The 27,028-nt window shown below is 42.3% G+C and overlaps 1 protein-coding gene across 1 annotated transcript in view; it reads left to right on the top strand.

Moving 5' to 3' along the window:
* The window catches only part of SCYL3 (SCY1 like pseudokinase 3), a 98,387-nt gene that overhangs the window by 34,310 nt on the left and 37,049 nt on the right, over positions 1-27,028 (top strand). Inside the window, exon 9 of the mRNA XM_068240178.1 lies at positions 10,115-10,286. Within this exon, the coding sequence (XP_068096279.1) occupies positions 10,115-10,286 (172 nt within the window). The remainder of the gene's footprint in view (positions 1-10,114; positions 10,287-27,028) is intronic.

The following is a 27,028-nucleotide window of genomic DNA, read 5'->3' as shown; positions in this document are numbered from 1 at the left end:
TTGCCCCTTTCCTATCTACAGAGAGCGACTTCTTAACCTGAGTGGGGTCAGGTCATAATCTCCCCACCTGCCTATACAGTGGTTGCCTTAGTGGTCGGGGCCAGGCCGAGACAGGCGAGCTCAATGTAGGAAGGGGCGAACAACTCACTTAGTTATCATTCCCCTATTGTATTTGAAGCAGAGAGAAATAAGGAAAGGGGATACATGGCAGAGACTGCAAGCCAGATAACTAGAGAGTAAGGTGTTGGGGGATTGGGAGCCCAGGGGGGCCTCTTAGTCTAATTGCAATCTGTGTGTGACGTGAGGGATGGAGGGGCGCACTTTGGTGTGTCAGCCTTGGGTGCTGGAAGACCTTGTCCTGGCTCTATGAGTGGTAACCCACGTTTCTGAGTATATCTACTTGATCTGTTCACACACATACTAATATACTACACTATATTGGTCTCTTGGTTTCCCCTTCTGTTTTACAAGTACCTATAGCACCAATATCGATTAGCATACTTTTGGGACTATAAGATGTACTTTTTCTCCACCGAAAGTGGGGAGATATGTGAGAAATAGACACTGCGTCTTATAGTCCAAATACAGAAAGTTCCCGACTTAAGAATGCCCACCAATATGAACCGCCGACCCACTGCGATGTCGAGGACTCCCTTTACTGTCCTTTGTTCATCCCCGTGTAGTCCTCAGCTCCCCAATGTGCAGTGTAATCCCCTGTGTGCATGTGTCTCACCTGATTGTACAAATGTGTCTCGAGGGTAGCTGCCCATCTTTTGCTATGGTAGGGGGAGGAGGGATGCACACGACACATGATGGATCAGCTTCCAGTGGGCGGGGGGGACTAGGATGACAAAACACTTAGGGTCAGTTGAATGCTTCTGAAGATACCTGTTTCATGTGTAATGAAGCATTTAACCCTTTGCCCACCCTCTCAGTGTGTGTGTATAAATGTCATGTGTACCTCTTATCACTCTGCACTCACTGCAATAAGAAACAATCTCTCATAAAGCGTTTGTGTTACTGTTTTCATTATAAGCACACTGTAGAGGTTTTGAGAAAGGTAAATGCTTTATTACACACAGGTAATAAGGCTGAATTGAGTAAGCACACCATTAAAAAATGCATTAGTTGGAATGTGCATTTAACCATCCAGCAAGCAATTGGGTAAAAAAAATAAAATAGAGATTAAAAACTTTGAACTAATTAAAGCTAAACTAGGTTATCAATTGAGCAACCACGATATACAGCATGTGGAGAATTCCGTCTCCATGCAGATTCAATCGAAGTAATTTTTGTTGTTTGTCTACTGGTTGAGAAACAAGGGGGAATACCTTTGACAAGGGTTAACTGAGGTTGGTGGGAGGAGGCGCCCCAGGAAGGTGAGCGTAAATAAATAAGTCTTACCTCAAAAGAGGAACAAAGTTAAAAAATGGTAAGTAAGGGGGCGGTAATAATGCCGCAAGGGGGCGTGACTAGGTGGCGAAGGGGCATTCCTAAGGATGGACTAGGCACATGAAGAGGAGGGTAACAGTCATTTCCTCCCCGCCCATAATCCACATTCTTTCCAGTCGAACATTTCAGGAAAGCAGAGCAGGACTCCTGGTGGAACTAGACGGTGAGGTGGTTGCTGTGACATATGTCACAGCAACGCACGTAACACATTACTATTACCATGGAAACACTGTTGTCAGTTCAGGGGTACTTTAACTTCCTTGTGTGAAAAAAAAACATGTACAATCTAATTTAATCTCCTACTACCCCCAAAAAAGTTAATGCAAGTTTTGCCTCCTTTCTTGTCTACAAGCATCAAGTAGCATCATGTGCTACTTTTTTTGTTTTTCTTTGCTATAGTTTAGCTTTAATTCGTTCATAGTTTTTCATTTATTTTTATTTTATTTTTACCTAATTGCTTGGTTGATGGTTAAATGCATATTCCAACTACTGCATTTTTTAATGGTGTGCTATCTCCATTCAGCCTTTCTCCCACAGTGATATCTGCCTGCTGAAGTAAGTTCTACTCTAGGAACAAATTCTACCTCTCATTTGTTGAGAGGTCTACTGGACCTTTCAGCCAGCAGGGATATGTGAGTGAGCAGGCTGGTGTTGAACTTTGTTCTCTGGTTGAACTCGATGGACGTATCTTTTCTCAACCCAAGTAACTAAGAAGTAAAAAATCACATTAACATCCTTCCTTTACTTGTACAAAATGACCAGGTTGGGCTTACCAAACATAGATTAACCTCTGATGGAACAAGGAGAATGGTGTCACTTATACTGTACATCATTTGGAGACTGGTTGCATGCCTTCTCTATTTCTTACCTTAGATGCAGAGAAGGTGTTCGACTGGGTCCATTGGCAATTTTTGGAATGCACATTGAAAAAGTTTGGCTTTGCAGGAGAGGTGCTGCGAGGCATAATGGCGCTTTATACCTGCCCATCAGTGAAAATCAATGCTGTGGGTTTTTTATTCAGGCACACTTTATATCTCAAAGTGCAGGGGTGCACATTGTCTTCTTTAATCTTTATATTAATTATGTAGCCCTTTGCTGAGTCCATTCGTGAAGATCAGGGTATACAAGGTGTTATTATCGGTGGAAGATCTCACAAGATCGGCTTATTCACCGACAACGTGATATTGACCTTAAAGGACTTACGAGGTGAATTGCATAAAAAAAGTTATTTACCTCATTACAAAAGCAGACCTCAGGGCAAACGAACAGCGCCTTCCTTGTCATTATCTGGCACTTTATCAGCCTAATACACTCTTCATTGTAGGTCCCGACCCACCCCAGGGTCGTCTTATCAGAATCACGCTTTATAAAATCTACCTCCTGCGCTGCTAGCATAGCCACGGCAGCGCAGGATTACAGCCCTGCCCGTGTCCATCCTCACTCCTTGCGCTCTGTTATACGTCATGTGGGAGGCCCCACATGACCACCCACATGACTAACTACACTGCCAGCCAGCTGCGCCCCCTCAACAGAGAATACAATCGCTGAGCGCACTCTTTTTATGTGCAATTCCCCTTGTAATTCCTTTAACAAATCTGATGATCTCCCTACTTAACACGGTGAATGCCTTGCATGTCTTCTCCAATGTCCCCTATTACAAAGTGAATCACTCTTAATCTATTATGTTAGACTTGTATATGTCTCAAGAGGAGAAAACTTTTAATACCCTCTAAATACCCTTTCCCAATGGGCAGCCAAATCTGTTCAATATTTGGGGATCCACCTAACTAACTCAGTATCTGGGCTTTATGATGCTAACTATGCCTCGTTGCTCTCTTCTGTGAAGGCTGAGCTTGAACAACTCATTAAAGTGGAAGCCTCTTGGCCTACCTTGGATTTTATATGTTTTTCGCTCCATTAGTATACCCCTAAGAAAATCCTTTTTTCACACTTTGAACAGTCTTCTCTCTGAATATATTTGGGCAAGGAGGAAGGCTAGGCTTAAAATGGAGACCTTGCAAATTCCTAAAAACAAAAAGGGGGTTAGGCCTTTTTTACATGGAATTTTATTACCATGCATGTAATTTGGATATTTCCAGGCATTGATGGAACAATACTCATCAGAAGTCTTGGGTGGAGGTGGAACAAGCATAATATCCGATTCCCCTTAGAGACTATGGGCTTGATTTTAGTGTGCCCTAAGTGTTAGTGTGCGCAAACCACGAGGTTAGGTGGTTTGCTCCCACACAGTTGAAACAATCCCGCCCACTGCGCGGGTAATAGTGCGCATTGCTGGCCCTTAAAAGTCGCATCCGATGCAACGAAAATGACGCATCGGGTGCCCGTTAAGCAGCGCTATGATGCGCCACTTCGGGGGCACCTGATTTTCATCGCATTGGGTGCGACTTTTAAGGGCCAGCGGGTGCAATGTTATTCTTGCACCGCGCACTAATATCGGCGCACCCGCGCTGCGCGCGCAATGCACGGGGCCGCGCGCAAAGTAGCTTTGTGCACACTAGCTCCCAAGAAGGGCTTTTCACTTCGGCGCTAACACTTAGCGCCGGTTAGTGAAGCTGTTACCTTCAACTTCATCCCACTCCTCACAACTACAGTATATGTTGAGATGAAAACAATAGCTAACCTGATAGGGGACATAGATTTCTCTAAATGGTATAAACAACATTTGGGAAGGTAATAATCTTTTGGTCAATCACTATATAAACTGAACGCGAATAAAGCTTTCTCTTATATAAGACTTCATCATTGGATTAACTCTGTACTCTTTTCGCTGCCTTACCTCCCCAAACATATACTCGCTTTCTTGAACAGTCCTATCACTTTGAAGGGAGGCATCTCACTATGGTATAGAACGATGATGATAGGCAAACGCCAGTTACTTAACAAGTATGCCAAAACATGGTCTGATAACCTTCAGGTCTCATTGGATGTAAATACTATTAATCGAGCCTTTCAGTATGCTTCAAAATTTTCAAAGTGCCTTACTCACTAGGAATCGCTTCAAAAGATGTTTCTTAAATAATACCTGACGCCTAGGAAATTAGCCTATCCAATCTCCATTATGTTGGAGACAATGTGGTCAAGTGGGTACTCTATTCCATCTAATATGGGAATGTCCAAAACTAGATAACGACTGTTTGAAGTGCAAAACAAAATTACATTCTTATTTTGACTACCTGTTTTACTATCCCAAGCCTTAGCTATCCTCAACATAGGCCTGGATGATATAGAAATGAAGTCTAGACTAGTAATATTCCATTTATTAGCAACTAGACATCTCCTCTTAACAAATTGGAAAAATGTAGACACTCCTGCTCTATTCCATGTACTTCATTTAACACAGTACAATGTGTCCATAGAATCTTGTTTACGTGGCTATGAGGGAAATAGAGTATTTGAGTACATTATGTAAATGCTGTGATAAACTAAGGGGTAAAACGTAATAAGCTAGTTTTGCAACATACTTTCCAGGATTATGAAGGGCTTTTTCAAAAGGGTAATTAAGGGTTTTTTTATGTCATGTCAGAGGTGTGCCATGGGTATGTTTCTCTTGGTGCTCTATCTTTAAGTTGTGTTTATTCTCCTACTGTTCTGGAGAACCCTGCAAGTTGCATTGGTTTAATAAGTAATTTGTAACTCATAGGGCCGCTATAGAGCTGCTTCTTATCCAAGTTAAATTTATTTTGGCTTGTCACTATATAGAATATGAAGGCACTTTTGTGGTTCTGCTCTTATGGGTCTTACTGCTCTTATGGGTCTTAATTGTGAACATTTAACAATGGATGCATGTTTGTAAAAATTGTCAATACAAACTTTTGAGTAAAAAAATCACATTGCAGAGATTCAGAAAGTGAAGACATCATCATTGGGGTGTCAAGGTTTTGATTTTTTTTTTTACTTTAAATGGGAGCTGTCAGCCATACTATCTCAGAAAAAAAAGACATAAATAAGTAGATGAATATTTGCTCTAGTTACATAACCTATGTATTGCACTGTCCACATTTTACATTTTTGTGATTTTTCTATAGTAAAAGAGAAAAACCTTCTTAGCATTTTCCATTTTGACTGTATCTATCTTGAGGCCAATCCTGACATCATTTCCTCCCTTACTCTGTCTGTGTATCATTGCCCTCCCTCCTCCCAGTCTTTAGACACTCCCACCTAGCTCTGCAGTAGAAAGTGCATTGTCTCAGGATGAGAAATATTGGCCAATCAGAGAGGAGCGGAGGTGTGGAAGGGAAAAACAGGAGGGAATGAGACTTCAGCCAATCAGGCTGCATTAGTTATATCTGAGCGGACAGTAAAGAAGAAAAAAAAACAGCATGCCCTCCTTCAACTTCTTTTGTACCAAATAAGAGCCAGGGAAACTGGGGAATGATGTTTTATGGAGAAGAAAAGTAAGAGTGATTTTTTAACTTTTGGATTGCCTGGTTAGCATTCTTATTACTTGTTTACCAGATAAAAATAAAGAGCTGATTTTTTTATATTATGCCTAAGAGTTACACTTTAAATTAAGTCATACCCTTTTTTGATAAACTATAGTAAAATATAGCCCCATTTCCATTATGATGCCATATGCAACCTGCTGTCTTGCTGAATGTCTGTGCTATGAACTATTATGAAACACAGTTTTTTGTTTATGCATTCTGGTTAGCTCTAAGGACTGCTTGAAAGAGAGAGAAAGCATCAAGGCCACAAACCATTAATAAAGCCAAAATGTATTAAGCATTTAAATAATGGCTTCATTAAAGCGGACCCAAACCAAACATTTTTTTCATTTAAAATATTTAGTTGCATCACTCTGACACATGCAAAGATAAATAAACACTCCTTCAAGCCTATGAGCATTTCAGTGCATACTTTTCACCCTTCTCTTTTCATAACTAGGGTTATACAGGTGGCACCCATTAGCAATTCTTTCTTTGCCAGACACCTCCTACTCCACCAGTCTGCCGGATTCTGCCCCGGCAATATGAAAGGAAAGGAGGGGTTCCTCCAATAAATGTAAAATATTTTATATTTGTCATCATGCAGCTGAAAAAAAGGCTACTATTTATTATTATAATTTAGAAAATAGATTTTATTTCTGAAATCTTGTATTTTTATTTTGGGTCCACTTTAAAGAGGATCTGTAACATGAAAAGATCCCCTGGGGGGTACTCACCTCGGGTGGGGGAAGCCTCCGGATCCTAATGAGGCTTCCCACGCCGTCCTCCATCTGTCAGGGGTCTCGCTGCAGCCCTCCGTGGAGTCCGTGCAGCGGTGACGTCAATATTTACCCTCCTGGCCCCTGCGCAGGCGCTCTGACGGCTGTCGGCTCCGAACTACACGGAAATACCCGATTGCCGTCGGATCTGCTCTACTGCGCAGGCGCAAGTTTCCTGCGCCTGCGCAGTAGAGCGGACCCGAATGAGATCGGGTATTTTCGTGTAGTTCGGAACGGAAAGCTGCCACAGCGCCCCCGCTGGAGCCAGCAAAGGTCAATATTGAACTGACAGTCGGCACAGTCGCCGGCTGTTCGGAGGGCTGCGGCGAGACCCCCGTTGGACAGAGGACGGCGTGGGAAGCCTCATTAGGACCCGGAGGCTTCCCCCACCCGAGGTGAGTACCCCCCAGGGGATCTTTTTAATGTTACAGAGTCTCTTTAATAATGGTGTGGGGATTTTTCCGAGAGATAAGTGAATTTTGCCATCCTATTTTCAGCTATTTTAGTTTGGTTTTTTTTTTTTTTTAATCCTGTTAGGGATTCCTATATATTTCAGTGTATTCCCTACTCACATCTGCTGAAGGTGTAGAGTGATGAAGAATAAGAGCGTGACTGACCTGCAACTAGTATTCAGCTTTTGAATGAGGCAATAGCAGTCTTCATTAGTTACTTAGCTTTATGAAGCATTTACCCTTAAAAGAAAATCGGGCAATTAACTTGAGATCTACTTCCTGGGGCTTCCTCCAGCCACTGGCAGCTTATGTGTCCCTCGCCGCAGCTCTGCTCCAAGCCAGTCTCGCGGGGTCCCTTCAGTTGCAGCCGCCGACCTGGCTACGGAGGGAGCCATGGGAGACCGGCTTGGAGCGGAGCTGCGGCAATGGACACATAAGCTGCCAGGGGCTGGAGGAAGTCCCAGGTAAGTAGATCTCATTTTGTGTTAATTGCCTGATATTTCCTTTAATGGCAAACTGTGGTGGCAATAATAGCTCAGCCCCGATTCTTGGGTTGGCCAAACCGCATGACCGCCCGGGGTGCCGTGGCGGGGGGGGGGGGGGGGGGGGTCAGCAGCGGTGGGGCAGAGCAGGCATAGAGCTTAACTCACCTTCCAGAATGACCACAGCCTCTATCTTCTCCCTTCCAGGTGTCTGTTGGTTGGTAACCGTGCCGCCTGTAATGATATGTGCTCACAGGGGGCGCTGTTACCAATGTCGAGACGGACGGCTGGGAGGAAGAAGATAGAGGCTGCATGCATCCCGGAAGGTGAATAAAGCTTTATGCCTGCTCTGCCCTGCCTGCTGCCTAGCTATCTATACTGGGAGCACCTATTCCTCGCTACCTATAATGGCTACACCTATTCCTAGCTACCTATACTGGCTGCACCTATTCCTGCCTATCTATACTGGGTGCACTTATGCCTAGCTACCTATACTGGCTGCACCTATGCCTAGCTACCTATACAGGGTGCACCTATGCATGGCTACCTATACTGGGAGCACCTCTGCCTAGCTACCTATACTGCAGCCACCTATGCCTGGCTACCGATACTGCGGCCACCTATGCCTGGCTACCGATACTGCGGCCACCTATGCCTGGCTACCTGTACTGCGGCCACCTATGTCTGGCTACCTGTACTGCAGCCACCTATAAAAAAAAGTATAAAAGGTCAGGATTAGGAATAGAGTGCCGAATAAAACTGCAAATAATCCAGAGATATACACATTACCAGCAGAATGGACCTCATTTAAATCCTAATAATTTGCAGATACCCCTCTAACTACAATAATACTCCTCACAAACAGCGTTTTCCCCCTACCACGATTGAATTGAATTGAGTTTTTCCTTTTTAGGTAGTCTTTATGTTTATGTTAACTTGGTCAGCTACATGAATACAAGATATTAACCATTCCCTCCTGTTCAAAGGCCCTACCGCGAGGACCAACTGGTGGAACAGGAGTGGTTAGCAACAACATCTACCGAAATATCTGTCTGCCTCTGACGTTCATAGGTATGCTAGACAGATAAAGGTAGAGCGGGATAAAGCACCTATATGCGGTGCCACCATTCCATTGCAATTGCTCCAAGTGTGTAGCTGTATGTTTATGAAACTCGGTCAATTTAACTAAGTAGATGTTTCTTTGTTGTTTCTTTTCAAACTGACTCATTGCATACAATACTGTTCAACATTACTCACTGTAACTAAGATTTCAGATATGACAATGTCTTTGTATTTTCGAAAAATTAATAAATAAAAAGGTTTTATGATGAAAAAAAAAAGTATAAAAGTTCCTTGCGCTTCCAAACCAGATCTCACAGATGCTCCTCTTTGATTCTCTACACTTGTGCCGCTCAGTGTAGGGTTCAGTGATATGGATCTATGTAAAAATAGAGCGCTCCATAGTGCGTTTATCAAAGGGCAATTTTTATTAAACAAGTTAAAATGTACTCACAAACATCAATGTCACAATCGCTTGTCAGCGGTAAGCCAGCCGCTTAAACACCGGGTGGTGGATGGCAACGCGCTGTGGCCAGCAGCGCGATCTCCGTTGACCTGGGCTGCCGTCTCGCTCGAGACGGCAGCCCAGGTCAACGGAGATCCAGGTACTTGAGCCAGTCTGGCGTAGTGCGCATGCACACACTCTGCTGCTGGGAGCGTACTACACCTGCGCAGCACTATTGCGCAGGTGCAGAACACTCCTGGCTGTGGAAGCGGCATGCGGCCGGACTGCACTGACTGGCCGAATTACCAGGACTCATAGCAGAAGATCCAGGTGGTGGAGGTGGACAGCGAGGGACTGATTAGCCTGAAGGGGGCTGGAAGAAGCCCCAGGTATGTATAAAACTTTTATTTTCATCCGTCTCAGGTACCATTTAATTCGTAGTCACCAAACCAAATTTTAACAACATATCAAATGATTTGATTTCATGAGCAAAGAGAGTGCATACATTTGCATAAATCAGCATCAATGCAGAATTATTTCCATCTCGTTGACCATCTCTATTAGTGACACAGCTACACATCAGGCTTTATTCTTACAGCATAGATGTTATTTCCTATATATATGAGATTCCTGTGTACACATCATATATACAGTCACAATCAGATGTGTATATCTGACTTTAAAAATACGGGGACTGCTTTATTGAAGCAGCACAAGTAACTAATTTTGATTGATTTATTTCATTTTTGTGGACTAAGCAGAGCTATTACTGTATGTATAAATTATTTATGATGACTATTATCTGAGAAATAGAACATTTTATCTTATTTTCTATCTTAATTACAGTTTAAATTCATTAGGCGTCGGAGTCGGTGCATTTTTTCCCCGACTCCGACTCCAGGAACCCAAAATTGCCCCGACTCCACGACTCCGACTCCACAGCCCTGATCTTAATACTAATACTTAACTTAATATTTCGCTATTTATTTTCTTTTTTCAGGTCCTCTTGGGTTTACGGGACACCAGTGATTTGCTGGTAGCAGTAACTTTGCGTGGCTTGGCTGCTTTAGTTTGTTTACTTGGACCAGAAACTGTTGTTGGAGGTGGAAGAGTTAAGATCTTTAAAAGTACAACGCCAGGGTTTTCAAAAGTAATGGATACTACACTAGAAGGTAATTACATGAGTAACCCCTAATTTTCCTCTTTTGAAAATGTTATTTACTAGGTTTTAAAACGATTAACCACTAGGAATGTACCAGCGGTTTTGGATGCTAGCCTGGCTTACAAGGGCAAAAAGAGAGAATTTGCATATTCAGTAGTGGTGCATTGTGGGTAACCGCAAATGTTCACTTAAATCTGAAATATTGCAAGTTTCCTTCTGCTTTAAGAAGGCAAATCACACCAAGCATTGCTTTTTAGTAGGAGGGCTTTTTGGTCTTTTTTTTTTTTTAGCCCCCTATACATTCCTAGTGGTTTTTTTCCCCCAAAAACATTAATTACTGCTGTTCAGGTGTTTTTGCAATTTAACCACTTTACCTCTTAGGGTTTTTCCCCTTAAAGAGTAATTTTCTGATTTTAGCACTGCATCCATTCATTCCTCAATAACTTTATCATTACTTATCACACTGAAATAATCTATAGATTGTTTGGTTATTTTTGCCACAAATTAGGCTTTCTTTATGTGGTACTTTTTCCTAAGAATTATTTTATTTTAAATGCATTTTAGTGGGTATAATAAAAAAATGGAAAAAAATTCATTATTTCTCAGTTTTTGTCCGTTATAGTTTTAAAATGGGGGGCGTGGTTAGCTGATGGCGGAGTAGGACGCTGAATCCAGAGCTCCCGGCATACAGAAGCTAAAACCCCGCATAATCTGCTGATAAAGGATCTCTTCTCACCTACCGGTAACCACAGTATGCCAGCGGAGAGAAGGGTGACCAGAAGCTCCAGAAAAAAGCATAAGAAAACCTCCTCCGGACCAGACATAAAACGCTATCTACGAGAAGCTAACACAAAGACGGCCTTGCCACCCAAAATGGCGCCGACACGACAAGGGAAGGAGACAGCCTGCGGAGATGAGAATTTACCGCCTACACCAGATTCTAGTGACAGGAGCCCGGCGGCTAAACGGACTGACCTGGGAGCTGTACCCAAGAAGGGTCAGGAGAAAAGCCAAGCGGCAGGCCGCAATCAGCCAGGCGAGACGCCAAGGCCCCAGACGCCCGAACTAGAAGCTGCACGGGGAGCGGAGACCACACAGATACCGCCTGGAGAGACAACAGAAAGGTCAGACACACTGCCCGAATCGCCAGGTACCCAGGCTTTACCGGGTAAGGGGGCTGCCCGAAACAGCGGCAGTGCAGGAGTGGCAGGTCCCCCACGTTATACACCATCACAACATGGCGACAGGCAGGAGGAAGGGGGGCCCTCCCCACTACAAGAGCAGAGAGGGGGAAGACAAGCAACACAGAACACCCCACCGCCTAAACACACTAAGAAGGGAGAAGGAAGCGGCCAGAGCAATACAAACAAAACAGGGGGATCACTTGGCTCACAAAAATCTAACCAGGAAGACGCAATTGCAGAGCTGAGATCCCAGATCCGCAATCTCCCAACAAAAGAAGATTTGGACTCCTTTGCCAGCAGAATAGAACGGTCTTTTAGAAGAGAAATAGACGAGCTGCATAAAGATATCACAGCTATAGGACACAGAGTGGTGACCTTGGAAGATAAAAACGAAGAACGGGACACCAAGGTAGCGGAGATGCAGACACGAATAACCACGCAAGATCGCAAGATAGATTCTCCGATCTCGCAACTAGATGACCAGGAGAACCGCTCCAGGAGGCAGAATGTCAGGATTAGAGGCCTCCCTGAATCGGATGGTGCGGAAGACCTGTGAACTAAGGTAACTGCCATCTTTAATGCGATATTAAATCGCCCAGCACAAACACAGATTGACATTGAAAGGGCGCACAGAGCATTAGGCCCCAAGAACAGTGACCCGAGCAGACCCCGTGACATAATTTGTAGGCTGTTAAGATTCACTGATGCAGAGCAATTGATGCGCACAATGAGAGATAAAGAAAACATTGACTTTGAGGGGGCAAGCATCACTCTCTTTCCAGACTTATCAAGGAGGACACTGATGCAGAGAAAGGCAGTAAAACCTCTGTTGGAAGCAATCCGTAAGAAAGGAGGAATATATAAATGGGGCTACCCCTTCTCCCTTACAGCTACTGTGGAAGGAATCTCAGCCACATTGAAAACAAAGGATGACCTGAAAAACTTTATAGAAGACTTAGGCCTCCCTTCTACAGACTTTGAGGACTGGCGAGGGGCTTCGGAACAACCTTCTTTGCCGCAAAGAGAAAGATGGCAAAATAAAGACACTAGGAGAAAAAGGGGTCATACTTCTAACTCACCCTTAAGTCCCAGTCCTCAGGCTTCCGGAGCCTCTTAGAGATTGTTAGAGGTGTTAAAGTGGTATGTAGCTGGATAGGTCTCCATCCCCAAAGATGAGACTAGAAGTCAATAAGATTACATGTCATAGTTTATACCTCATAATTTCCATACTTTTCTACGCATTGTTTTTCTGTTGACATGCACTAATGAATGTTTCATTCCTAAAACGGGGTCTGGGGCACTTTTCAATTTATAAGTCTGACTGTTGCAGATGCGGGGTTGTATATACATATAGAGTAAATTAAGAATGTGTTAATATGCCGGGGGAGGATCTAATGTAGGGAGTGTTGAATATGCAGAGCGATACCCCCACTAGGGCTCCCTCTCACGAGGGAAGTGCTTTTGAGCTATATGCTTATAGCTCTGAAAGAAAGGAAGCAAGGCTGGACCGAATTTATGGTCCGTTTGGTTTTTTATATTTTCAGTTATCGATTATAAGTTCTAGATTAGGTATTAGTTCACGTGTGCAGACCCAAGAAACTTTAAACGAAACCTATCTAAACCATGGCCCAGGGGGAGAAAATTAGAGTGATGTCATACAATGTCCGGGGAATGTGCTCTCCATGTAAAAGGGGTCGGTTGTGGACAGAGATTAAGAGGTTGAAACCACAGATTTTATTCCTACAGGAGACTTATTTTAGAGACGGCTGTGTACCACGTATGCCCTATCATTTATTTGATCGCTGGTATTTTAACAATTCACCCATCAGAAGGGCCAAGGGGGTAGCGGTAGCACTGGCAAAAAATACACCTCTTCAAGTAGTAGCAATGGACAAAGATGAATCAGGCAGATACTTAGCCGTAAAAACCAGACTGGGGGAGAAACTGATTACCTTCATTAATGTGTACACCCCTAACATCCATCAGGTTAACTTCTTGAGATGTATATACAAAAGAGCAAGATCCTTTGCGGAAGGGGTCTTGGTATTTGGGGGGGACCTGAACCTTCTAAGCAATCCTAAAATTGATTCATCCACGGGTACTTCATATCTCTCTAATAAAACACTGAGGGCTAGTACACACTTGTCTTTCAGTTTTCTACACTTTGCAGAAAACTGAAAGACAAATGTGACCCCTGCCTCACAGCAGCTAATGTAATATATAAAGAAAACTGACAAATTGCGCAAGATGTCAGGTTTTTTTCTGCGCGCAAAATCTGCATTCAAGTGTGACCTAGCCTATTGATTGACATGAGTTCTCAGTTGAAATCAGTTTTTCTGTGCAGAAAACGTGCACGAAAGCAGACAAGTGTGACCGCTGCCTGAGGGATTTTTCCCTCCTCATGAAGCAAATGCACTTGGTAGACTGCTGGAGATTCCTTCATCCATTGGATAAGGATTACACATACTTTTCCTCTGTACATGGGGTGTACACACGTATAGATTTTCTATGGTTAGACCAGTTTTATCTACACGGTTTGCAAAAGGCTAAAATTGAAAACCTCACAGTCTCCGACCATGCAGGAATTTGGATAGATTTGACACTGGCCTGCACTACTTCAAGAGGTAGACACTGGAGATTAAACGATACACTATTAGATGATCTGGAAACAAAACAGAAAGTGGAAAGGGTAATGCGTAACTATTTTAGAGAAAACACCACGGAAGATGTTTCTGAAAGCATGGTGTGGGAAGCACACAAGGCCGTGGTAAGGGGGGAACTGATTTCTCAGGGGGCAAGAAGAAAGAAGGAGGAACAGGGGTGGATGTTAACAACTTTAGAGAAGGTCAACGAGCTTGAAATGGTGCATAAGAAGTCCCCAACAAAAGAAATAGAGAGGGCACTGAAAGACGAGAAGGAGAAACTATTCAAAATTATGGATAATAGAACCAAAACAAGACAGAAAGAATGGTGGGCTAGAATGTACGAATATAATAATAAATGTGGAAAATTATTAGCAAATAGAATTAGAAAAAGACGGGAACTAAATTTCATCCGTAAACTAAAGGACCATAATGGTCATCTAGAATTTGGAGCAGAAAAAATTGCGGACCTCTTTAAAAAGTATTACTATAATCTTTACAATATCAGAAGGGGGCAAACACAAGAAGGGGCACAAAATTGTAAAGAAAAAATAAAAGCTTACTTAGAAAGGGTAGGAATGCCTAGGTGGACTGAGGAGTGGTGTAAGGATCTCGAACAGGGAATCTCAGTACAGGAATTAAGAGAGGTCCTAAAGGAAATGCCTAATGGCAAATCGCCAGGACCCGACGGCTTCACAAAGAAATACTATTCCACATACGCAGATCACCTTCTCCCGAAATTAGCTAGTATGCTAAATAGTATACATGAAGGGGGCAGTTTCCCTCCCCAGAGTATGGAGGCCCATATAGTAGTGTTACCAAAGGAGGGGAAAGACCCTGCCTTGTGCCCAAGCTACAAACCTATTTCACTTATAAATTTGGATATCAAGCTCTTCTCCAAAATCCTTGCCAACCGTATTAAAAATGGGCTACCGTCCCTGATTCACCCTGATCAGGCGGGCTTCGTAGTAGGAAGAGAGGCTAGGGATAATTCTTATAAGGCTCTGAACGTAATACACTGGTCAAAAATTACAAACACCCCATTGATGCTTCTCTCCACGGACGCAGAAAAGGCCTTTGACAGGGTGAATTGGGGACTTATGCATTCCATACTGGACCATATTGGCCTGGGCCCTATCATGAGGGCCTGGATATCTAGCCTGTACGCAAACCCCTCAGCTAGAATAAGAGCTAATGGCACTCTGTCCACTAGCTTTAGGCTGGAAAATGGCACAAGGCAGGGCTGCCCTCTTTCGCCTCTCCTATTTGTACTCACCTTAGAGCCCTTTCTCAGGAGTATCAGAATGAATCAGGGCATAATAGGAATAGATATAGGGGGCCACACACATAAACTGTCCGCCTTTGCCGACGACATCTTGATGTATATCCGAGATCCTTGCACCTCTTTGCCTTATCTGATACAGGAACTCCGGGAATACGGGGAAATCTCCGACTTTAAAATTAATATGCACAAATCAGAGTATATAGGGGTAGGTATCAGCCAGGAGGAAATGGATAATCTAAGAGGCCGGTTCCCTTTTAGTGCTCGTTCCCACTGTTGCGACGCGATTTCGGCCGCATTCCGACGCTTGTAAAAACGCATGCGGATGCGTTTCCACATGCGTTTTTACCCGCGATTTCGCATGGCAGGGTGCCATGCGAAATTAACCATGACACTGCCAGGGCTAAATAAAATTGAAAAAGGTGCGAAATCGCACGCGAAATCGCGGGTAAAAACGCATGTAACGCATGCGTTTTTACTATTAAATACATTAGCGGCGATTCGCACGGATTCCCGACGCAGGCGAAATCGTTGGCTCTTTTGTGCGTTTTTTTCACGCTGAAAAAAACGCACCTCAACAACGCTACAGTGGAAACAGGCCCATCCACTTGTATTACATGTGCGGATCTGCATGCGTTGGACGCATGCAGATTCGCGATAGTGGAAACGAGCCCTTACTGCAAAAGAAAGCTCTTTAAAAAAACTAGGAATTGCACTGCCTTCTAGTCTAGATAAATTATTCGCCCTAAACTTTACTCCCATAATGGACACTGTGGGAAAAGACTTAGAATCATGGAATAAAAGAAGTTTTACCTGGCTCAGCAGAGTCAATATCATTAAAATGAACATCCTACCCAGACTGCTCTTCACTATGGCAATGATTCCCATCCCCTTGCCCAAAACTTTTTTCCGGAAAATAAGATCCCTCTTAGGGAAGTTTATATGGAAAGGCAAAAAACCACGCACATCATACGAATTGATGACGAGAGCTAAAGACAGAGGGGGATTGGGAGTCCCAGACCTGAAGCTATACCATCAGGCGGTGGCTTTAAATAGAATGTTAGACTGGCATCATAATGATAAATACAAAGGCTGGGTAAACCTCGAAAAAACACTAGCGGGTAGAAATTTACCGGGAGCCATCTGGCTAAGGCCAGATACTAGAGGACTGGCGGTCTCAACCCCACTATGGGTTAAACACACACTAAACCAGTGGGACAGAATTAGAGATACCCTGAGATGGGCCCCAGAACCTTCCCCCCTGATACCCTTAGAGGGTTTCCCAGACTTTTCCCCAGGACTGGATAGAGGATTCTTTGGGAAATGGAAGAAAGACATGAAAAATCTAACACTGGGACATTTCCTAAGTGGCAATAAAATAAAGACAATAGCAGAACTTCGTCAAGAATATGGCCCATTCCCTCTAGATTACTGGAAACTTGGACAAATATCCCACTGGGCAACTACCATGGGGGCTCTAAGGGCAATCATTGACATGACGGAGTGGGAAAAACTTTTCATCAGCGAAGAAAAAACACTGAGGGCAATTTCCCTCATATATAAGTCTATACTAGAAGGTAGATGCAAAGGGAAACCATACTTTCTGTGTGAGTGGGAAAAAGAAATAGGACAAACAATCTCTGGACCACAACAAGCTAAAATACTGTCCATGACCCACTCGTCCTCAATAAGTACCCACATACAGGAGGGGGGTTACAAATTACTAACTAGGTGGTATAGGACCCCGGAGTTTCTGGCTAGGGTATATGGAGGGGACAGGACATGCTGGAGAGGGTGTGGGGCCAGGGGGTCTATGTTACATATATTTTGGGATTGCCCGGAAATAACTTTATACTGGTTGAGGGTGATAAACTTGATAAAAGAAATTACAGGAATGGAATTAGAACATGACCCATGGCAAATTCTTTTTCATATGACACCACTATCTTTAAAAAAATATAAAAGCACAGTTGTTCCATTCTTATTGAATGCTGCCAAAAGTCTAATACCCACCAAATGGAGACTCCCTGGCCCACCAACACTTAAAGAATGGTTCAGGAGGGTTAATTTCCTTCAAGAGGCAGAAGAGGTAATCTTATCGGGGAAAGATAAATTTGAAAAATATAAACTGATTTGGTTAAATTGGATCCTCTTTAAGGATACTGCATCCTACCAGACAATCATGTTCCCCGAGGAAGTCACTGAACGATAATAGTCACGATAGAAGATAACATATGCCTAACTTAGTAAGGAAACTAGGAGGGTCTAGCACACGTGGAATGTTCCGGTTATGCATCTTTGCATGCAATGTTGAAGTAATAGAGGTTTATATTAGTTTATTCATTCATTAAGAGTAGACATACAGGTTATAGGATAGCCATGCCTCCAATGGACTGATCCTTTGCAAAGGGAAAAATAAAGGCCAGAGGATAAACATGGACTGCATAAACCAGCATATCCAACAAGGAGGACATTTATGGACAATCTGAGATGCTTGGAGAAAGTACATAAATACAAAATTTTATGTGTATCTCATGTTCACTATCTGAGCACTAAATGCAAAAATGTGTATCTAATGTCTGTATGCCTACGTTGAAATAAAAAATGATTACATTATAGTTTTAAACTAAAACATGGTACTGTAATTAAAACCCGCAATTTTTATTTGTCCCGGTTATTACACCTTTTAAATTTGGTCCCTACTACGATGTATGGCGACAATATTCAATTTGGAAATAAAGGTGTATTTTTTCCATTATGTGATTTTGGGTACTCTAACAATAATGTAAGCCCTTATTTGCAAAAAATAACAGTAATACAGCCCCATAGCATGCATATTTTAAAAAGTGAAGTCCCTAACGTAACAATTTATGTATTGTCTTTTAAATTTTTTATAACTTTAATTTTTTGTATTTTTTTTTTTTTACACAATTCTGCTATGTGGGGGCAGGGAGGCTTGTTATAGAGATAGGAAATGTACATTTATTTATTTTTATTGTAATATTTTCAGCCACTAGGTATCTCCACACATTCCCCTGTCTGGTTAGAAAACAGCTCAAGCTGTGTTCCACCAACAGGAAATGACACAGGGACTGTAATTTTTTTCAAGGAAATGGTTTCTGTTCCTCGTTGCAACAGCAATCATTTCAATTTAAACACTTAGATTGTGTTTAGGAACATATGTTCCTAATCCCCAATCTTTGCCCAATCATGTGCACTTGCGGCTGCTGCACAAACAGAGGGCCGAGTATGTACGCCCCTAGGAGCTCAGGTGAGATTTTCGTGGACGTAGATATTCGTCCCGTGGGAGCGGAACTGGTTAATGTCATTTAAAATTACCTTTCCATTTTAATCTGCAGCCAACTAAGAATGTCTAAAACTGACAAGGTAGCTCAAATTGCTCTTTGCAACCCTAGCAACAGTACTTTGTGTATTTTACTAGGAGTAAAGTTTATGTGAGACTGACTGAGAATGTAGGTGCACTGGGTGAACGGCTTTCTTATTTTATATATTTTTTTTCTATACATACTATCTATCTATACATACATGCATACATACATACAGTATATAGAATCAAGTTTCAATCGCTAAAAGTGGAATTTTTCCTTCAACATTGTGAATTATATTAAACTAACCTAACAGCAGCAATATAAATATAGTTAAGTGTCAAAAATGACCTATCATTTCAGAAAATGGGACCCAACCATGTCCTATTAACTTAACTCCACGTAAAGCAATGCTCTGCATCTTTGCACCTATGAACAGAACTGTTTAGATGTGTAAAATTGCAATAAGGCTTAAAAACATGGCTCCTAAACATGAGTTGTTAAAAGATATATATGTAATATCCAATAATTTGTGCAGTGCCAATTACCAGTCATACAGACTTGTGACTTTCAAATTAAATATAACAACAAAACACTTTCTTGTAACCCAGATATTGTTTAACCAATTGGCATCCAGACCTTGTTTCCCCCTTATGGACTAGAAAAAAATAGAAAAAATACATTATCTATCAGTTTAACCAATCCCAGTTTAAAAATAAAAAGCTATACTGTAGATAAAAAACAAACATTTTATTTGGCTATTTCTCTTGTTTAGCACAAAACTTACTTTATGTTCCTGTCACGTATTAGGATGCTGACATTTGATTTGATTTAAAATAAAGGTGGGATTTTGCTACATTGTGTGCTTTTCACATGAACTGAGAAAATAATAAAATGGTCTACTGGTGTCCCTGTATGTAGTCCTGTTAGAGCTGGCCAAGGTTCTTCAGCTTCAGATGTCAGATTTCACTCTCCCAAGCCCCCCCCCCCTCCCCCGGAATTTGTCCAGCCCAGTATAGGTAACCGTCATGCCCCCAGTATTAGGTAACCCCCCCCCCCTGTATAAGTAGCCAGATGTCCCCGCAGTAGTAGCCCCCACATGCCCCCAGTATTAGCCCCCCATTGTAGTTACCCAGATGTGCCCCAGTATTAGGTGCACCCCCCCCCGGAAAGGTAGTCAGATGTGCCTCCGGTTCCCCCCATAATAGCCTAGCCAGATGTGCCCCTCGCATTCGGTGACCCCCCTAGTATAGCCAGACGTGCCCCTGATATTAGGTTTTCCCAGTATAGATAGCCAGATGCGCCCCTGGAATTACAACCCCCCGCAGTATATAGCCAGGTTAGCCCCACCTCCCCCAAGCTATAAAAATAAAATAAAAAATCAATTAACCCTTCGCACACTCACATGCAAATGTTCAAACAAATGCATTCACAGATTTACTCATCCAGGCACAACTGTTATCCCTACAGCTAAATTAAAAGCCAGGGTTTTAGTTTACAGAAGAATGCATTCTTATGCTTAGTCACCTATACTGCGTAGAAGTACCCAGGTAAACATAGGTGTCCTAACTCTGGCCCTGTAACATGCATAGTGCAGACATGCAAACACATTCATTGCATCAAACCTATCAATGGATTAGGAGCACACATCCTAACTTCCTCTCCTGGGAAAGACAGTGCATCTTACCAATCGCACAAGGGAGCTAACGTTATGTGTCCAAGTGCACCATGCGCATACACCAGCATAAGCTGTCTGCATGCTGACAAACATACAGGGGAAGGGTGGAGTGCACCGAATTGGACCCTAGCCACAGGAGTCAATGATAAGAATAAACATACATATATCCAGGCACATCGCCTCTAGTTAGGACATTAAATAAATTATTAGGGAAAGGGAGGTGCTGAAGGGGGTGTGGCTAGAAACAGCAAAAATCAATTAACCCTTCGCACACTCACATGCAAATGTTCAAACAAATGCATTCACAGATTTACTCATCCAGGCACAACTGTTATCCCTACAGCTAAATTAAAAGCCAGGGTTTTAGTTCACAGAAGAATGCATTCTTATGCTTAGTCATCTATACTGCGTAGAAGTACCCAGGTAAACATAGGTGTCCTAACTCTGGCCCTGTAACATGCATAGTGCAGACATGCAAACACATTCATTGCATCAAACCTATCAATGGATTAGCACAGATCCTAACTTCCTCTCCTGGGAAAGACAGTGCATCTTACCAATCGCACAAGGGAGCTAACGTTATGTGTCTAAGTGCACCATGCGCATACACCAGCATAAGCTGTCTGCATGCTGACAAACATACAGGGGAAGGGGGGAGTGCACCGAATTGGACCCTAGCCACAGGAGTCAATGATAAGAATAAACATACATATATCCAGGCACATCGCCTCTAGTTAGGACATTAAATAAATTATTAGGGAAAGGGAGGTGCTGAAGGGGGTGTGGCTAGAAACAGCAAAAATCAATTAACCCTTCACACACTCACATGCAAATGTTCAAACAAATGCATTCACAGATTTACTCATCCAGGCACAACTGTTATCCCTACAGCTAAATTAAAAGCCAGGGTTTTAGTTCACAGAAGAATGCATTCTTATGCTTAGTCACCTATACTGTGTAGAAGTACCCAGGTAAACATAGGTGTCCTAACTCTGGCCCTGTAACATGCATAGTGCAGACATGCAAACACATTCATTGCATCAAACCTATCAATGGATTAGGAGCACAGATCCTAACTTCCTCTCCTGGGAAAGACAGTGCATCTTACCAATCGCACAAGGGAGCTAACGTTATGTGTCCAAGTGCACCATGCGCATACACCAGCATAAGCTGTCTGCATGCTGACAAACATACAGGGGAAGGGGGGAGTGCACCGAATTGGACCCTAGCCACAGGAGTCAATGATAAGAATAAACATACATATATCCAGGCACATCGCCTCTAGTTAAAGCTATAGGTAGCCAGATGTGCCTCTGGTATTAGCTCCCTCCCTTCTAAATAGCCAGATGTGCTACATTAATATGTTCCCCTAGAGTATGAAAAGCCAGATATGCCCTCATAACCAGCACCCCCCCCCTTTCTGGCAGAGATCTGTAAATCAAAGCATTTGCAGCTAGCCTGGCTCACCTCTCCCTGTTCCAGTGATGATTCTGCAGCAGTAGACCCTGTGTTCAGCTGTACAGCCAGCTCTGGGGTTTTTTCGCGGCCCACTGACCACGACGGCCCTATATCTTACAGCATGTCTGACTAATATATGCGACCAATTTAGTCTCCAAAATTGGTCACATTGCCAGGCTTGCAATTGGTGGCATGAATAAGATGGTCGATTGCCCGCCAAGTGGCCTGATTTATGGCCACCTTAAGTGTCCTACAAAGGTCTAACCTTTCCAGGTAGGTTGACACCACGTTGCATTCCTAGCTGTGCCAGAGAGTGGCTGCTTTATCTGATTTTACTTAGAAAAGCAATATACAGTACAGTATGTAATGTACAAGGACTTTGCAAATAGCTAGATTTACATTCACCACTTCATAAAAGTTGACCATGTCGATAAGACACAACCTAAGACAAAAATCAAGTGATTATTATTATCTATGTCCAATACATTTTTAGAAATCCATACAACCTTTTTTAAAAATAGAAATGTTTATTCTACAAGACGTTTTCCACTTCATTTTTGATTCCCTTACTCTGTTGGTTGTTATTCCTTATAAAACTTGAAAACTTGTAAATCTCTTTCCATTGCTTACTACGGATCTTATGTTTTTTTTTTTTTAACCACTGTTTTTTGCTCCCTAAATAATACTTCATGGTACATGTGAAGGTTTAACCTTCTCTTTACACTTCAACCTCTAAAGTAAAATCCCTGACTTCTATTGTCCATCTACTCATCCTGTCCAGATGTTTTCTCTATGTCATTTCTGTCTAGTCCTTTGTCTATCTAGATTTTTTTCTAAAATGTTAGAAAGGCAAGGAAGTCAGCACTGCTTCTTATGCTTTAATACTAAATTGCTTGCTTTCGTATGAAAGTACAGCATGAAAAATGCGGATATGCACATACCAGTTCCGGGTACGGCATGCGGTGGGTGCAGAGCACAGAGTAGCCTTAAGGCCGTTTCGCACAATTGGCGCTTCTACGGAGGCTTAACAGCAGGTGGAAACCGTACCCTTAAAAAGAAGCTGATGGTAATTATGCACGCTATGTGGTGGGGGCCAGGAGGATGTGAAAAGACTGCAGGATTCAGACGCTTCCCTCTTCTTAGACAAGTATTGCTTTTTGTGTTTTTTTTGTTGCCTTGGGTACACTTTAAAAGTTGTGCACCAAACTACTGTAACTCTTTGCCTGTCTAGCACTTGCCTAGTACGTTCTGGCCGGCAAAGGCTCTTACTGCCAAACACGTACCTACTACGTTTTTAGGCATTTTTCCCCCCTAGAAGAAGTTGGGAGGGGGGCCAACATCATTCCTCACTCCCCTCCTGTGCCCCCCTGCAGAGCTGGAGCAGCAATGCGGAGTGTAATTAACTCACCCGCTTGCTCACTCTATGAGATATGTGTCCCTGCCAGCAGCTGTCTCCTCTCTACTTCTTGTTTCCCTGTATGACGTGTGATTACACTTCAGACAAAGGTAGAGCGGCTAGAGAGGAGCCTGCTGCTGGAGGGATGCATCGTATGGAGCAAACAAGCAGGTGAGTTAATTACACACCACACTGCTGCTCCAGCTCTGCAGGGAGGCACAGGAGGGGGGGGCCCATGGGGAAAATGGATGATTTCGGCCCCATTCCCCAGTGTCACCTATATCTGGCTACCTATACTGGCGGCACCTATACCTGGCTACCTGTACTGGTGGCATCTATTCCTGGCTTACCTATACTGGCTGCACCTATGTCTGGCTACCTGTACTTACGGCACCTATTCAAGGCTACTTATACTTGCTGCACCTATATCTGGTTACCTGTACTGGGGTACCTATACCTGGCTACCTATACATATCTTTATATCTTAATCATCTCAGGAAGACTGCTGATAGGTGAAACGCGTCACGTGGTTGGCTGCTGTCATGGAGGTGGTCTCCCCCCTATGCCTCCGCTCTCTTCCTGGTCTGAGGTGGTTTGGCATCTACGCCCGGCGGAGGATACCGCTCTGCTTTTTACCCAAGTAGCCTGGAGAGCACGGACCCCAGTGCTGAGCTACTGCCTAGCCATACCGGCAGTACCCGCCAGGCATGAAGCGGACATGCGCTATACAAACTTTGGTGCACATGAGTACCGAAAATAGCTGGCATCCTATCCATACGCCACACAATAAGTCCAGGTAGTGCACGTAATGAGTAGCGTGCATAATAGAGGCTCACACTGTTTAAGGGGGGAGACTGAAGATATATTTCCGACTTTTGACTTTTATTACCCGCATAGGATCCTCCATAAAGAGGACCCTGAAGATCTCTGGACATTACACTGGTACCAGTTATAGGAGTGCACTCCAGATCATACAATTGTCAGGGTCAGGTACTATACTGGCAATCAGCTGAGTTTCATGGTTTTAATGGGAGGGATTGGTTTGGCATGTGGTCTCATTATTAAACAAGCTATTTGATTCTGATTATATATAGGCTCCCTATTTCTCATTTTTCTGAACATCTGGTATTGTTGGATTCAGCAGAATCAGGGCTTTTACAAACAGTAACATTTTTTGTCAGTAAATGTAATTCTTCTTTGAAAAGAAAATGTTGTAATATCTCCAGAAAAAGTACAAAATTTTGTTTGTGTTCAAGCCCAATTCATTACAGAAAAAAGCAATATATAATATGTCATATTTCATGTAGTATTTCTTGTCAAAAATCCAAAGTAAACCAAAATGTCTAAAAACTGCTTGCAGTAGATGTTTGCGTTTAGGACAAATCAGCTGGCAGGAAAAGGGTTAAAGTGTTTATAATATGTAGCAGTATACTCACTAAGCAGAACTAAAATGTGTCTTGCATTTTCCTTTGTAGCATCACCTTATCCATCACTAAATTTGTCTTATCCACCGTTACATTCTCCACCTGATTGGATATAATAAGCTGAACATTAGCTAAATATTAGCTTGTGCATCTATGTAAACTGAGACCCCATTTATGGATGGACATTCTCCTACTTCTCATCTCATTTTCTTCAGGGGTGAACATCAGATCTGGTTAGAAAGTCTTCATGTTTAACTACTTGCCAGTCAACGCAACCTGTAAACCTCTAATATATTTTAATACATTATTCAAATAACTCACAACTTTTGAGGCACACCCTTTTGTTGGATTAACAGGTTGGCTGTGTCTGTCCATTTGGAATAGTTTGTTATTTCTTAAGCTGTCATGAGGCCGTATAATACTATCACTGGGTCTGCTAAATTGATATTTTTTTCTTTATATGAAGGATAGTGTGATTGTATTGCTGTTTGTATACAGAATATTTATTTATATATTTTTTGTACTAATCACTTTGTAATGTGCACGAAATGTACTACACGATACAAGGATTCTAAATGAATTTGGTAAGAATTTGTCATTTTCTACCATTGCCTCATCTTTAGTGACTGGTCAATGGCCCTCTTACTGGAAAGGGATAAGCAATATTTGTGTGGTTTCAGCATTTTTTTCCATTAATTTTCTGCTAAAGAGTTACCAACTGAGCTTCATCAGCAAACCCACCTAGGGCATGGCACTTCAGATACAGCTGCATAATATTTTGAGCAGAGACTGCAGTTCACACAATTTTTGGGGTGCAAGAACTTTTTCTGTATTGTTTCGACATTTTCACTTTTCCCTTTGTACATACTTAAAAAAACAAGCGACACCCATGCTAACCTAGAAATTAAAAACACATATATAAGTAGATAAATACCACTTCTACTTACATAACAGATGTATTGTTCTATCCACGTAATGATTCCTGTGAATTTTACAAAGTAAAAGCAGAAAATCCTATTCTAGGCAGTAGCCATTTTGCCAAGCTAATGCTGACATCATATCCTCCCTGACTCTTGTACCCCCCCCCCCTTTTCTCTTGCTCATTGTGTATTCATTAGCTGCCCTCCTCCCAGAGTCTTTTTTTTTTATTATTTACACAACCAATCACTGAGTCACGTCAGCCTTGCTTGTAAACACAAGTGATCAGCTAGGCAGGGAAATAAATGGAGGAGGAATATATTATAGATAAAAAAAACTCCCACCATTCAAAAGAACTCCCAGCATTCAACTTTTTGGCACTGTTTGGCACTAGGGCAATTGCTCCTAAAGTATGTGATAACTCCAAACCATAACAGCAGAAAAAGTTTTGCAAGTTCTGAATGCAGGATTAGCGTCTTTATCACTTAATACACTCAGACCAGTGGCTGTTGAAATTTGATTTTTATGGTGACAATACCGCTTTAAACAAGGCAGGGGAGAATGCTAGAACTGTACCATTGTTTTATTGGCGTGTGTTATAACTCTTGACTTTATTTTGATATTTGTAAGAATAAAGACATTTTTAAAGTGCACCTAATCAATTCTCTAAATCATCATTTCCGTATCTCCTTAAATAAAATAACAGCTTTACCTTTTTAAAGTCATATTACACTTACATTGATAAAATCAATCTTAACGGTTCTGATCTGTACAGAACAGGAGGGTTTTTTTTCAAACATTTATTCAAAATGTTTCAAACTATTAATGTGATCACTGGCTTTACCATCATTTTAATGCACAAATATAGATTTGCAGATCAAAAAAATATACAATGTTCTTTGTTTTTCAAATAAAAAATAAAATCTTACTCACAGCCTCATATAATGCACTGACATTTTTAGAAGGTTCACTGAAAGTGGTAATATGACATACAGTTGTCATGAATTGCTGAGCTCCACAAGTATACAATGGTTGGTGTGAGGCATAACTGTAGCCACACAACTATTATGCAAAAAACAGGTTTCCAGGCTGACAGAAATGCTGCTGAAAAGCTGTTTTCAACACTATCTTATACTTTCATTTTTGCAAAGCTGCAGTGACCCAGAGGGCAAGACTTAGTACTGATTACTGCATTTTCCGCTATATAAGATGCATTTTTTTTTCTCCCACAAAAATGGGGAGAAAGTCCCTGCATGTTATACAGTGAATGCAGAGAATCCCCGACTTATGAATGTCCACCGATACGACCCCCGCCACAACCGGGGATTCCATGCATGTATGTCCCCGGTGTGCCCTATCTCCCTGCTTGCCTCCGCTCCTTCCCCCTTGTCTTCTGCTTCCCTGTGAGAATGTATCGGCAGCTGGCTTACCCAATCCATGGCGC

This window comes from Hyperolius riggenbachi, chromosome 6 (genome assembly GCF_040937935.1).
Source record: "Hyperolius riggenbachi isolate aHypRig1 chromosome 6, aHypRig1.pri, whole genome shotgun sequence".
Classification (NCBI taxonomy): domain Eukaryota; kingdom Metazoa; phylum Chordata; class Amphibia; order Anura; family Hyperoliidae; genus Hyperolius; species Hyperolius riggenbachi.
The sequence above is the reverse complement of the archived record's forward strand: the minus strand, read 5'-3'. Positions and strand labels throughout refer to the sequence as shown.